This window comes from Tribolium castaneum, chromosome 5 (genome assembly GCF_031307605.1).
Source record: "Tribolium castaneum strain GA2 chromosome 5, icTriCast1.1, whole genome shotgun sequence".
In the NCBI taxonomy this organism is placed as follows: Eukaryota; Metazoa; Arthropoda; class Insecta; order Coleoptera; family Tenebrionidae; genus Tribolium; species Tribolium castaneum.
Genome location: NC_087398.1, coordinates 1,759,084 through 1,773,414, shown reverse-complemented (window position 1 = coordinate 1,773,414; position 14,331 = coordinate 1,759,084). Strand labels below are relative to the sequence as shown.

Sequence of the window (14,331 nt, the reverse complement as noted above, 5' to 3'; positions counted from 1 at the left end):
TCGAATTGTAATAAATAAACGTTGGTTGAGCATGCCCACCTGGATTGATCGGATAATTGGATTGTGGATGAAAGTTTCCGTTGGCTGAAATTGTGCCAAGATGCAGTGTATTTTTGGTTGATGGTTATTTATTGGACAAAGTCTTGTTCCTAATGTAGTTTCTCTATTTTTTACATATTCTTTCGATAAATGTTACTTGATGTAAATTCGTTTTTTGTAATAAATTACCATAAAACGCCGGCAATAAAATTAAACAGAGAATCTATTGCATTAAACGGAAATATCTAAATACCGTTGCAAGAAATTGTCATTTCAGATAAAGGTCAAATCTCCGACTATAAAATGGTGGTACTAATAGACTGACAACTGGAATACCGACCAGAGGATTTTTCTCATTCAAATCGGAGTTAACTTGAGGTTAATTAGAACTTTTTATTTGGATGTAAGTCGGTTTCATAACCACATTTAATATTTATAAGAGGTTCTTCCGTCTTCCTATTTATGAAGCACGTGGGATTTACGAAATCACTCTTGTAACACAATATGCGATGGTGGGAATCTTCAAACTTGGAAATTCAAATCGTCCACTATCGCTCACCATCACCTCGTTTGATATCGCCGATCGCCCGATTAAAATATCACCCAACTTTATGTCCACAAAATATTTCCGACTTATGTACTAAAAGTAAAATTCTTACTTATCAAATGTTGCATAAATTTGGGCTTGAGTGGAACACCTCGCGCTGAATTGCCCCAATAAAATTAGCGCTAACTGTAGCCGAAATTTATTGACACACATGTGGATAATAATTAATTAAAAAGTTACAATTTATGTAAATTAAGTCCTAGGTACAGGTAACACATGTTTTATGCGGATTATTGCTTTTAGTTTATTTCATTATTTTTTGATAATTGCCATTTTATGGTAATGCGGTTGTGGCAATATTTATGTGACAAACTAAATAAAATTTATTTTTCAACGTAAACGGCTAAATCTGGTTAACTAATGGCCGTTTTTTTGATTAATTAAAAAGTATTATTATTAAAGTCTAATCGAATATTTAAATTCACACTCTATATACACATTTTAATCATTTATAATTAGACTAATTAGTAATCGGTTAAAACTGACAGTAATGATTCGTAAGTGGTAAAATTACTCAAATCTAATTTGTCTGGCGTTTTCGCAAACTGTACTTGAATTAATTCAAAAATTTTTGGTTGTCTATTTTTTATCTCTTTAATATGTTAATTTCTCACACTTATGATAATAATACAATTACCAAAACACGTGCTTATTGATTGTAAAAGGTCACATACATTAAACCCAAAGCAATAAAATTTAAAAGAACCAGAGGACAAAGTTTTATTGTTTTGCTAAACTGAAATATATTAATATTAAAGGTCTTCTATTGCGAAGCAACTCTGAAAACTTTTGCTTTTAACCTGTGATTAGCTAATTAACTTATCTGGGAAAGCGGCATATTGGCGAACCGATTAAAATGTCAAGCAATTATTATTTTAATCAAATATTTAGACTTGCACGTCAGGCAACACCAGTAGGTAGTTGAGTCAAAGATGAAATATTCGGAATTTTTTTATCGATTAGATTGTAGCCATCAGCTAACGAACCCGTTAAGATTAGCCTACGAACATGCAGCATATTCTGAAATAATCCTCGGCCGCTCCTCTTTATGTAACTGGGTGATCTTTTCCCAATTACTAAAACTGGCGAAATATTCGCATGGGTTTCAATAATTTCCTGGCCGAAAAATCTTAAGTGTGTCGTTAGCTATCTGAATCTGGTAGCGCATAATTATGAGGCGGAGTTCGTGCGCTCGGAAGTGTCAATTTTTTTCGGTGCCTCTCCACCGTAATGAAACGTTTTCCAGATAAAAATCTTAATTACAGACGCACATAAATTGTTGTCAAAGGAAAAATCGCGGATTATTCTACTCTTTTTTACAGAGTACATAATCATAGATTTACAGTTAAACCGATCTATGAGCGGTTTGAGTAACTGCTTATTGGCGAAATTATCAAATATCCCTGAGCGAATCTGAACCTAGCGGTGTAATAAATTTTGTGAAATTACTAATTGATTCAATCATTTGTGCACTGGACGGACAGGTGTTCCGAAGGTTAATAACCGAATTTTTTGGAAAATCGCGCGATTTTTTCATCCAAGTGTCATCAAAATCCAACGGCTCCATTTTGGTTGCGGGTAAAAAGGTCGTGTTGTGTTTTTTGCCGACTCTCGTCGGATTATAAATTATAATCAGTTGAATTACTTTTAGATTAAACTCGTTTAAGGAGCCAATCCTACACGCAGTTGTTTACAAGTCTTATAGAATCACATGCAAAACTGAATACAAGAGTGAGAACCGAAAAATCCGAGTTCACTGACAACATGTGCAGTATATTAGAGCCAGAACTTGTTTGTTAAATTCCGACCAACCGTTCAGATATGGCTATTACGGCGTAATTCTAGCGACAATTCGGCATAAAGAGTGTCTGGCGGGAGGCCAAGCTAGTTGTTTTTATTTTTAGGAGAGGTTAACGATTACTAGCGCAATTCTTTCGCACCGAAAAACACATGGATATTAATTCTATTCCAGACGCTCTGTAATGCAATTAAGCTTCATGTTAGTACCGAACTTCTTTTCTTGCATTACAACTAAGTCCGTGTTGGGCATTCAAGCCCAGGTCTTGTCTCGTGTTTGTTAAAGATGAATAGGTTTTTCTAATTAGAAAACCACGACTGCAGAGCAAACATTTTAATTAATGATTAAATTTCCGCTGGGCTACTGGTTTAAATCGATTCGTTTCATAAAAAGACAGTGGGTTAGTTTTATAAGCAAAACTTCTAATTGTAGTGGAATAAAAGGGCTTTAAGAACGTCTATGTGAATACAACTGCGAGCTTAGTGCGCTAAAGTGGCATAAAACTGTTCATTATACATCAGATGAACCGCTAAAGCGCGACCACTACAACGCAGCTTTGCAAAAGCTTAATGAAACTAGTTTTCGGAAGTTGGAAATTGATTTTGTTTTAGTTTTCAAACCGAAGCAATCGAGTCAAATCAATGTTTTTGCAATACAAACTTAGACAAGTTCTTTTTTTTTATTAATGCCACACACTAGTTGTACCAATTTATCAACAGTTTTTAAATATTCAACTAAACGATAAACGTGGGTGTATCAGCGAAGACATCGCCAGTATACAGACCTCGTATCTCTACATCTCGAAATGATATTGTAAGCTTTCATGTAAACATTTTTTAACTGTTATTAATTTGCGTTCCCGGATTTGGTCCTAAATTTCGGGTGAGGACAAGATAAGTGTCTGAGCTTTTGTGGAGATTTGGTTCACAAGGTCAGGGACACGTCCCGTGCTTTGTACGGGGATAAAGCCCAATTTGTTTGGTTGAACCATTATTGTTCAAGCGGTTTTTTGTTCTTTTTAGCTTGTGGTAGTCGATCTAGAAGGATACCTGCCAAGCAGACGGCTCTCCGTGAAATTTTCGATTTATCTGAACAAACGGTCGTCAGTACGTGTTTATAATGCTGGGATAGAATATTACGGGAATAAAGCAGTCCGAGAACACTCATTGTTCCCCGTGAATATCTATCGCAAGTTTTTACGATAATAATTAATTTTATAATAACATCGGACTGTTTTGAGCGACGTTTCCGGAAACGCGCTGGATATTTGTGAGCTTTGTAAAAGTTTTGGTCTAATTACGGACGACATGAACACACGAGCCAAGATTATACCTTTCAGATTGAAAAGCAATTTTGTGAAGCATCATGTGTTAGAAAAGTTCTTTGTGTTGCGGAATAATTTGGGGTCGATATGCATATTACGAAACCCGTTCGGAAGAATAGTCAAACGTCATCTTCAAATTCACTTTTCGGCACTTTTTGCTCCAGTTTGAAATTGCGGTCTCCCAGATGCAACCACTTTACGATTTTTCGAGTCAAAACTTTATGACCCTATTTATTCATAGCCGAACCATTAAAATTTTCTAGGAAGTAACAATATTTAATTACCCAAACAGCCGAGGATGGCGGCCGTGCTTTGAAAATTCTGCATAAATAATGACGCCGACTATTGTTCACCCGAAAAACCAATTTTAAAAATACATTACTTTGGCCAACTCTGAATGACACTTGGCTTTCCCCGAAAGTGAATTTTCAGTTAATTATTTGGATCCCAGCCGAAGATAATAATTATCGGAACAAATGGGAATATTTTTTGCCCATAAAAAGCTGCAAGATTGCTGAATTAGGAGGCAACACAACATGTTGGGTGAAGTTTAGGACGGCCAAATGCTCAGGCAATTTTTCAAATGTCAATATCTCCCTCTCGCTTATTTCTACGAGAAACAAATGCCCATTTCGGCATGCACATAAAATTAAGGGCGGGAAACCCAGTTTACACGGCACAAAGTTCCCGATTTCTCTAGTTCTTGAATATTCATTTTGAAAGTTGCGAAAAGATCGTGTCTGACCTTTGGTTTTTCATGAATGGCACGCGCAAAATAACAATTACTCAGTGTGATAAAATCAATTCTAATTTGCGTCACTCGAAAAAGGGCTACAAAAATGTCAAGTTTTATGACTTCATCCGCGTTGTTGCATTAAAATTTTTCGCTGATTATTTGCATGCAAATTCATGAAGTCAAATTGGTTAATTATACCCAACTGCGGGATCTAGTTATTAACGTAATTTCGTTATTTCGAAATAGCTAGAAATGTTCATTATTTTAGTTGCGGTTGCATAATTTAATTTAGAACCATTATAGATAATATTAAATTAACTCCAAGAAAATAGTTCATTAAATAGTTGAAATAAATTAAGGCTCTAACGATAAGGTTTCCATTTTTAAAATTCCGAACGTTTAATTTAATTACGTCTTCACTTTGCATTTATATTATCCAACGTGTTATACACGTTTTCTGAAAAGATTTTCTCATTCGGTGATTGCTAGCAGAAAGCAATTAATCATGTTTAGAAATTCGAACTAGGTCTGTGACAAAGCGCCATTTCTTCCTTTGGCGAAATGAAGCTCTAGTCAGGATAAAAATTGATAAATTACCTGCTTGAAAATTTACGTTTTCTTGCGACCCCGACTATCTGCATAGTGTGTAAGACTCTGTATAAAAGTGACAGCTCAATCATTTAGCAATCCGTCAAGTTCCTTCTCCGGTAATCAATTTGTAATAACCGCCAGATTACAGCTTCTCAACATTACAATTTTCGAGTCAATTCAATGGCGCCCGAAATTTTCACGTGTAGATTAACAGTAAATTATGTCAAAATAATAAATCGTCGCAGGTTTCTTAAATATCTTAAGGAATTTGTAAGTGAGCTACGAACATATAGGTTTGATTAAGTATGTGACATTAGATATTTATCAACTACTGGTAATAGTGCCTTACAATTGTGATTGATTGTGATCGGCTGCAGTCACAATAATCGGCCAAAATCTGCGGTATTTTCGAGGAAACATAAACCTTATTCTCATTCAATGCTTGTCTCATTAAACTAATTAATAAGTAATAGCCGGAATGCAAAGAATCCCGAGTTGCTAAAACGGGATTTCGTAATCCAGATACTGGATCTTTGGTTTTCTGTTACACAAAACGCATTAGAGAAAGGATGTGTTTTTTGTAGGAAAATTTATTGAGGATATACCGATTGCAAAAATGATCGTATTGTTACATATTATATCATTATTACGGGCAGTTGCAACAGCTCAAGCACAGTTATTACTCCCAGATTTATGGATTAAGTTCGAACACACCTTTTCACTTAGTTCATTCTTAGATCGTACTAATTAAGGATGATTTAGAGTTTCCGCTAGGATTTTTATTTCGAGTGTCTCCAAACAATGTCATTGAGAGAGGCGAATACATCGTCTCTGTGCCGCGCTACAAAGCTCGATGGAGTAATTTGCATGAGCAAAGGCACTTGGTGAGGAATTACCGAGTCATTGTGTGTGCTTACTCGCTATAAGCATCGATAAAGCGGAACGGTGCAAAGGTTATTGAAGCATACATTCGAGATATCGCAGAAAGAAGTAATCACACAACTTAATCCGAGTTTTTAAACACTATTTCTCGCAGCTGTTTTTCACATCTTAGACACAAATAAAGCCACTGCCAGACGCACGTACAGAGACGTAACGAAAATAATACGAGAAGGTATTGTGCATTAGGGTGTAAGACGTGGGAGTGAGATAAGTTGAAGTGAAGTTATTCCGTCTGAAAACGCCACAATGAGATTATTCACACACAAATACCTGCTTTAGAGGCAACAATGGAAAAATTTGGATTTGTATTTTTTTAAATGGCCTTTCGGTTCCGTATCTTTTACCTGATATATGATTTTTGGATTTTTATGAAAAGTCATGCTCGCTTTCACGAACGGCTGGCTCTCAAATGCAGATAAATGTCGGATTTTAGAGACGCATGATGTATGTCTCCTTTTATTTGATATGGTAATAACTGACTTATCTGTAATCCAATCTTTCTACGATTAAGTGTTGCGATATCTGTTTGGTCACCAGTTTTGCCATTGAAAAATAGCCCTTCACTGGGTGATAAAATATTTATTCCGAAACCAAGAGCCAGGAGAGGGTGGTTTAAAAATTCAGGCCTTTTTGTTGCATATACAAAAGTGGAGAGTTGAAAGTTAGCCCGCATATGGCTCGGTGAACTTTGGAAATCAATTATTCGTAGATTTGTATTACCATCACTGGCATTTCTCCCAGCATATGCTTCATGCAAATGCTTCAAAATTTATTAGACTCTTTTGTAGGTTTAGTCACGTAATTCACATTTATAATTTTTCGCTGCGCTTATTTAAGTCACTTTCAGAAAGCCAAACATTGGTTTTTGAAATGAGTGATATGAATCATTCGTGCATTAAAATGGTTACTTTCCGAAGAATGCAGAATCTCATGTATCCATTAAACAGCCATTGACCAGTTTCGACCTTAATTGGTTCTCAAGACAGCATGGATTCAAGAACAATAATTTTAGCAGCAGTTTCACGTAGGCTTAAAAGGGTCTCACTTGATCGTAGATAACCGAACATTCCGAATTTCGGAGATGAATCAATCCGTAATTTATTCAACAGTTTTTTCAAACTAATTTATTTCTTCAAAACTGTATAAATTGTACAATGAGTAACGCATTATATTCGCTCAAATGACTCTAGATGTTAAATCATCATTTGGTAGTTCGACATAATAAAGAATTACCTAATAATTGTAAAGGTGTGTTCGCTTCTTAATCCATAAATCTACGCTCAATAACAGTACTTTCCTGTTGCTGAAACCGTTCAAAACCACACATTGTAATAATTTAATCGGAATAAAAACCGTGCGTGTCTTCCAACAATTACTCGTATGAGAGGATTAATAAATGGAGAAACCGTCGATAATTCGGCGTAACGTAAAAAAATAAAAAGGAACCATACGTTTACTTAGAATCGATTTGAAAAAACATAATTAAAATGTAATTACAAACCCACATGCAGACAATGACGTCAGACAATAAATCGTAATTGTCTACAATAAATTGGGCAACAACATAATTATGCAAGTAAACAAGATTGGTCTCTTGCATCGCAGTTTAATCATTCTCAATGACAACACTTGGCCAACCATGCCATTATAATTGTTACTATTATAGTATATTAGTGTAACAGTTGGTACATTTTTTAAGTGTTACTACGAAAAACATGATTTAACCTTCACCTGTATCGTGAAATATTAAGTGTAATAAAAATTCTTACTAAGGAAGCAATGGGAGTGCTAACGCGATTAGGATCAAGCCCTACCTATTATCCTGTTTAATTTTGATTCCATTATCGAGTCAGGAGAGCTGATTATTTATTTGCGAAATTTATTTTCTTGTCCTCGCCCGTCGTTCGAAAAGCCCTATCGAAGTGATTCTCTTATCGCGCCTATACTTCTTGGGCTTGTTCGAAAGTTTGCATTGTTCAATTCGAACAACATATTGCTACAAGGACCTGCCGATAAGAAAGCTCCGTTTCTCTTCTTTCCCAAATATCGCTCAAGTTATGATTTGTTGGCTCCAACTGGTGATTATTCTGTCACACCTTGTGCTCTTGGAGAAAGAAATCATATAGTCTCTGTCATTCATTTTCTACACCTAATCTACATTAGGTGTACAGAATCGATTGTCTACGCATTGTCTTCGAGTAGAAACACGCGCAATAATAGATAATGTGTAACTGGCTCACTGATGGCTGTAATAAAATGTGATGTTTTCTTTACGACCTCGAGACGACGGGAAACATGGAAATTGTCAGGGTTTCCACGGGCGATGCTGGGAAAACACTGGAGGGAAACTCGGAGGGAGATATACGCGCAATAAAGGGTGTTTGTGTAGGTACAGTCGGGAAATTAAAAATGAACAGTGCCGCCAGCCAATCGAACTTAAAAATAGAAGCACGAAGAAATACGCTATTCGTCACCTCTCACTACTATCATTCCAAATCACTCGGCACTCGTCACTTTTTCTATGTCTCTGACAGCACGAATGTCTTTATTGTTACAGTTGTGTTACAGAAAAATTAAATGTGGGGCCGAACAACTATTACAGTAAATCATAGAACGAATTTACGTCCCTCTATTACAATTTGATTGCTTCGATATCAGAAATCTGTCTCGGAAGATTAAACTTGGGCAAGTTTTTACGTTCTGTTTACGTCAAAAAGTTCGCCTTTGGCCGTTTATAAATGCATACATGTAAAGGCACACTTTATCTTCTCCAGCCCTTGTCCTTCTGTTTGCGTCAACACCGTAACAATAAATCATGCTTAAAACCAATCGCTTGTACGTGCATAAAATAGAATATTAAAAAAATATTAACTTTACCTGACGCTTTCGAAATGGTAAAACTTTCTTCGATTACAAATGAAGATGTAGTGCTTTGGAACTTTTCCCAAATTTATTAATTTTTAATGAGCGTATGTCATCACGTGTGAGCAACATTCGAATTTTTTAATTAACCACCTACAGCCAAGTGCATGAATAATTCGACGTAATGACTAATACTTGGAGCAATAAGTCAGACCTAAATCGTTGAAACTTCTCCGTAATTTGAGCGTAATAGGTATTTCCTTCGGAAGAGTAGACGGTAAGTAATTGCAGAGCGATTATTCATAAACACATTATCTGGCTAACACCGCGCCGGGCCATTTATTACCGACATTTGCTTTCCCAGAAAGCTGACCCACCAGCAATTACTTTGTAGGTGCCCACATATTCGAACATCCATTAGGATTTCCTCTTCCATGGGGCGTTTTTTGCCCATGACGATAATAAACGTCTTGTCGGCAAATAAAATTTCAGCGTAAATTCGCAAAATCAACCACCTGCTGGTCGGAATTAGAAGCGTACTGACCCACAAAAAACCGCCGGTACCTACCCAAATTTGCCCTTGAGACTTTTTGTTTCGTCTGTACTAGATTTGCCATGAGCCAAGTGCAACACGAACAACTGCTCCATTCCTTTCGGGGGCTTACCGCCAAAGCGGCCCAAATTGCCCCCTAATAACACACTCCGCTGGTGCTTGATTCATCGTGTTAGATAATTTATTTATATTGACATCTATCATTCAAACTTTGGTGTTGAAACCAAAGCTTAGTCGTTTTTATTTACCGGCAAAATTAATAAACTTGTCTTGGATTTTATCGAGTTGAATATTTTTCGTACAAACAACCGTGTTATTAAATCTACTAGTTTGCACTTGATGTTAATTACTTGTAATTAGACGTGGCCATCAATCAATAAAGTCGTGAAGAAGTGTGATGTTTTTCAGCCGTCTTCAAAGCTTGACGCAGCATTGAAGTCTCTCAGCGCAGGTACACACCGTTGCAAACCCGGTGGTCTTAGAAGACGATAATTGATCAGTAAAATAACCAAACTAGCTACAATGAGTGCTAAAAAATCGTCGCATTTCAACTCTGCTGTTTGTCGTGATTTATGCAAGTCTGGTTATTTGGACACGTTCTGGGAATGGCAGCCTTGTAATTATATCCACCAGTACCGGAGAGGTGAATACCTGGCTGGCTGACTTTTAACGCAATTTCAAAGTGGCATATCTCTGATATGGGTCGAGGGAAATGCTTTTGTTCGGGATCGGGACCTGCCATCATAATGTGGACGTACACTACAGTCCTCTTACGCTAACCACAGAATGCGGCCGCCGAAAACTTGGCCTTTTCTCGGAAGGGAGACCCATATCACGACTTGTTTCATTGTCTGATCATTTATTACCTCGGACGTAATTTATAAGCCATCGGCGTTTTATAATTATTGTCTGTAAATTCTCGGCTTATTTGTTGGACTTAAATCAAATTTTTTTCGACCGAAAACGGCTTTGAAGTGACGGCAAATACTTTGCATTTTTTACACTAATAAACTTGCGACCAGTTGGAGCAAATTAGATATGGAATGACCTTACAAGGACGGTGGGAACGGGCGACTACCGGTTAAATTCACGTAAAAGTAACGACTTCAACTGGAACGTTATTTGTGGATGATGTAGTCGCGCTGTATCAATAAGATGAGAGTTATGCAGGGTGATGCTGTAGTTGTACCTGTGTAGTGTTGTTTACCGTACCGAGCACAGCAAGGGCGATAAAAAGTCGTCTGCTTTACTGGTCAGGTTCTCCAAACAAGGGTGCACAATGGCAAGACTAAAAATAAATAACGCCAAATTCACATGAGGTCCACTCTCTTCTTCCCCCTCGAACGACACAATCTCAAATCAGCGATCCATACACATGCCCACATTATAATAATAGCCGCGCTATCTAACGCTTTTTGCGCCAATACTGCATAAACCAATACAACAAACTTAAACAAGTATAGCAGTAAAAGTGCAATAACTAGTCGGGGCTTAATCTTAGTTTATGTTGAATGTTTATGGCGAACTTCGTACTCAATTACTTAAGATGTAATAAACACACTTAAAGTTTGCTTTATTGCTAACCGAGTTCTAAATTTGGATAATTAAAATTAATTGGGGATTCCGGCTGGGGCTGATTCAGTTACACACACAGGGAAAAATTTTGCGCTTCAAACAAATTTATTTACTCCGTTGTGGAATAATTTATAACATTTATTTATTTCAAATAATACAAGTGACGCTGTGAGTTGCTGGCTGGAGCTTGCCTGGTGGCCATCTACACTTTTCAAGTTCTGTGGCGATTTACCCTCGGAATCTACCTGATCCCATCTGTAGGAGTTAGCGTTCATTAAATAGCAATGCAATATATTTTTTTGTTCTTCTCAACCTTTCTGCAGCCAACTGCATTGTAAGAATTTATTATTCGGCCTTTTATTTAGAGACTTCGGCCATAATAATTCTGAGAATCCCACACCATTTTATTCATTCTGGTTAATGGCACCAAATACCTAGCAAAAAAAGCAAGTGGGTGGCTTAAGATGTAATTATTGTTGAACACAACAGTGTGTCTAGTGCTGTGTTTTTACGGCCATTCCGGAGCTTTGCATCCCGCCATGTGCAGCTTTCGTAATTAATTCAGGGCAGCTGAAGCCTGCCGTATAAAACTGAATCATGCGGAATCGAAATAACCATGAGCTTTTCCTAGAAAATCATAGATAACTGCAGACATATCGTTAAGATAAATTACAAGGATTAACATATGGGGCTCAGCCCGTGGCGAATGAAGGGGTGACTGCTAAAGCCATATAATTAAATATTTTCTGTAGGGCAGTCACGAAAGAGGTCTGAAGTTGCTCACCTATATTTCGAAGCACGTGCTGGCTGGTAGCAGATGCCATTTTGCAGCAGCGCCAGACATGTGGCTAAAAGAATAAAAAAGCGAAAAGCGAAGCCAAGCTTATATAACCAGCCGACCTATATATGGTCCAGACGCTCAACAATGCCGTCTTCGACTTTTTGCTCGTGCTCTTTTTAGGCGCAAATTTTATGAGCCAGCTTCGCCAAGGTCAGGGGGCGCTTTGTATGCGCAGCTTTCGCCTGCTGCCCAAATTAACACTTCCCCATCGCCTGCAAATTGTTAAGCTAAAGTTTTATTTCAATATGGTCACATTAGTAGCCACAATTTTGTCTCGTGGGCCACCGATTTATGGAAGAGCCCAATTTAAAATTATTATTTTAATCGGGTGCTGTTAGATTGAATCAACAGATACGTCCGAAATACAATTTCGGGGGCTTTGTTTGTCACAATTTAATAACTTGCTGTCTATAAAAGTGCCACCACATTTCAGGAGTTGCTTTTGTAGGAGTAAAATATTCGGTGTCTTATACAATTCCCACAAGCACCAAAGTGGCACTTTCGAATGCGGTGCTCCTTCAGCCTGATGTGTTTGAGCTACATTATGCAACTTATTGCTTCATTTATTGCGAGTGTCTCCTGAAAAATTGGCTTCTTGAAGTCCAGAAGCCCTGCATTGATCCAAAAATCTTAGATTTCAAAACACGTTGGAATTTTAAATCCAGGTTCGTTGGGACAATAAAATATTTGATGATCATGGTGATTTTAATGCTGTTTTAATTTATAACTCGAGAACTAAAAGTCGTAGGAAAGTGTGAATTCCGGGCTGTGAATTTAACGAGGCAACTCTGTTGTCCCTTCCATTCAATGTTAATAATACTTTGAATTGTTGCAGGAATCGTCGCCAACTTTGACGCTCATATCGTCAAAGGTAAGCAGGCCATGCGACCGCAACGTTGTCCAATCAAGGTGTGTGTAACTGTGTGCTTTTATTACTTTAATCTCACTTTACACCACAACTACACAACCCCGAGAACATTGGTTATGTGCTTTGGATCTCTCGCACAGAACATTGCACGTGAACACGAAATTAGTGCACACTCTCCAATGATTAAAGGTCTTGCTGGCTGCAAGATGGTAAAGCTTCCGTTTTTGTTAAGTAGTTCGCACCATTTTTCTTCAAAGCTCTGGCGGTGATCAATTAGCGGCCCATCTTCTCGCCTTAATTGATTGATAATTATTTACCACTAATAGACAAATTTGCGTCACGTTTGAAAATATGATTTGATTGAGTTGTCCTGTCAATATCCCACTCTGCGGCACCACAATGGCCTCCCGCAGCGCATCGACAATACTTCACGGACCGCCAACGGAATTTTATTTTAATATTAATTCTCGTATGAACGGGCCCTTTGCCGGACATAATTAGATCGCCCATAAATTTCACGGATCAATTATCTTTTGGCACTCGATTGAAAACGATAATTAAACACTCTGCCGCCACCCACGACACCAAATTGCTCGAGCAGATGGCTAGGTTCAAGGTGAAGACACTGAGCAACTTGAGCATGACTTGATCGATCATACTCACAGATTGGGCCCGTTTTTGCCGCAGACCTAACAAAAATAAGACATCATTGTCAAATCAAGTGTTAAACTTTTTATTAAACTCGTTAGTTCCAACTGGATTGATCCGCGTCTTGCCCGTAATTCGATTAATACACAAAAATTTACCAAACTTGTCAAAGACTTGTAATAATCCCACCACATGCTGCTTGTAATTAATTACAGATCGTAAGACCATGACTGTCATTGTTGGACTTGCTTATTTTGGCCCCAAGCATAAAAATTCCACAGTTAATGTCTGTTATTGGATCGCTTAAGCGCCAGGTAAAATTTTTAGTTTCCAGAATCGCACCAGATCTGGAATTATTTTGTTATAAATATTTGTTGAAGGCCTCTCGTGACTAGCAGTATGTGTTGTGTGCAAACCGTGATTGAGATATGGTTTAAACATGCTAAAAAATAACCAAGCTGTACGATTATTAAAACTAAGAAGAAATAAAAGTGTGGATTTGCATAAAATATAGATTTTGTGGTTCAAAAACGCTATATCATTAATTTATTTGGTAAACGGGTTTATTTGAGATTAAATTCATGGCGACGATAAAAAAGTAATTCTGGGTTATTTATAATCAGTTTTAGAGTTACTTTGTAGAAAGAGTGGCCAAATAAAACTGTGAATAGTTTAGAGAAGAATGAGTTCATAAAAATCAAGCTTTATCTCTTAGAATGTAAACTGCGAATCCGAAATTATTTTGTTAAATATTTTGTTTATTTCGAGGCGAGGCAAAAAGCTGCGCTTCTTTGTTGTGAATTTTATTGGACATCAGCAGCCAAAAGAGGCAGTTATTTAATTCAAGTGGTAACAATGGGGTCTCTATTAATTAGGATCTGCATTCCTCGGATGTATCGCAGATTCGATTCTTGTCCAAGTCGGTTGCAATTAGATTTTTTGCACAA

The 14,331-nt window shown here is 37.3% G+C and overlaps 1 protein-coding gene and 1 long non-coding RNA gene across 10 annotated transcripts in view; one reads left to right on the top strand and one right to left on the bottom strand.

The window, feature by feature from the left end:
- Ca-beta (Ca2+-channel-protein-beta-subunit) overlaps positions 1-14,331 on the top strand; it is an 82,283-nt gene that overhangs the window by 13,301 nt on the left and 54,651 nt on the right. For 5 of the 8 annotated variants that reach the window (XM_008196171.3, XM_015980448.2, XM_015980447.2 and 2 more), the window contains one exon: positions 12,704-12,739. In XM_008196171.3, the coding sequence (XP_008194393.1) occupies positions 12,704-12,739 (36 nt within the window). Of the gene's footprint in view, positions 1-12,703; positions 12,778-14,331 lie in introns of those variants that run through there. The other 3 variants (XM_064357019.1, XM_015980454.2, XM_064357020.1) reach the window with 2 other exon arrangements.
- Positions 11,124-13,419, bottom strand: LOC107397994 (uncharacterized). Of its 2 annotated transcripts, none has more exons than XR_001574989.2 (3): positions 11,812-13,419; positions 11,341-11,654; positions 11,124-11,282 (listed from the first exon to the last, which is right to left on the bottom strand). It is a non-coding gene; the product is annotated as an uncharacterized LOC107397994 (long non-coding RNA). The 2 variants fall into 2 exon arrangements; XR_010334420.1 differs by having other exon boundaries at positions 11,124-11,654; positions 11,812-12,935; positions 12,979-13,419.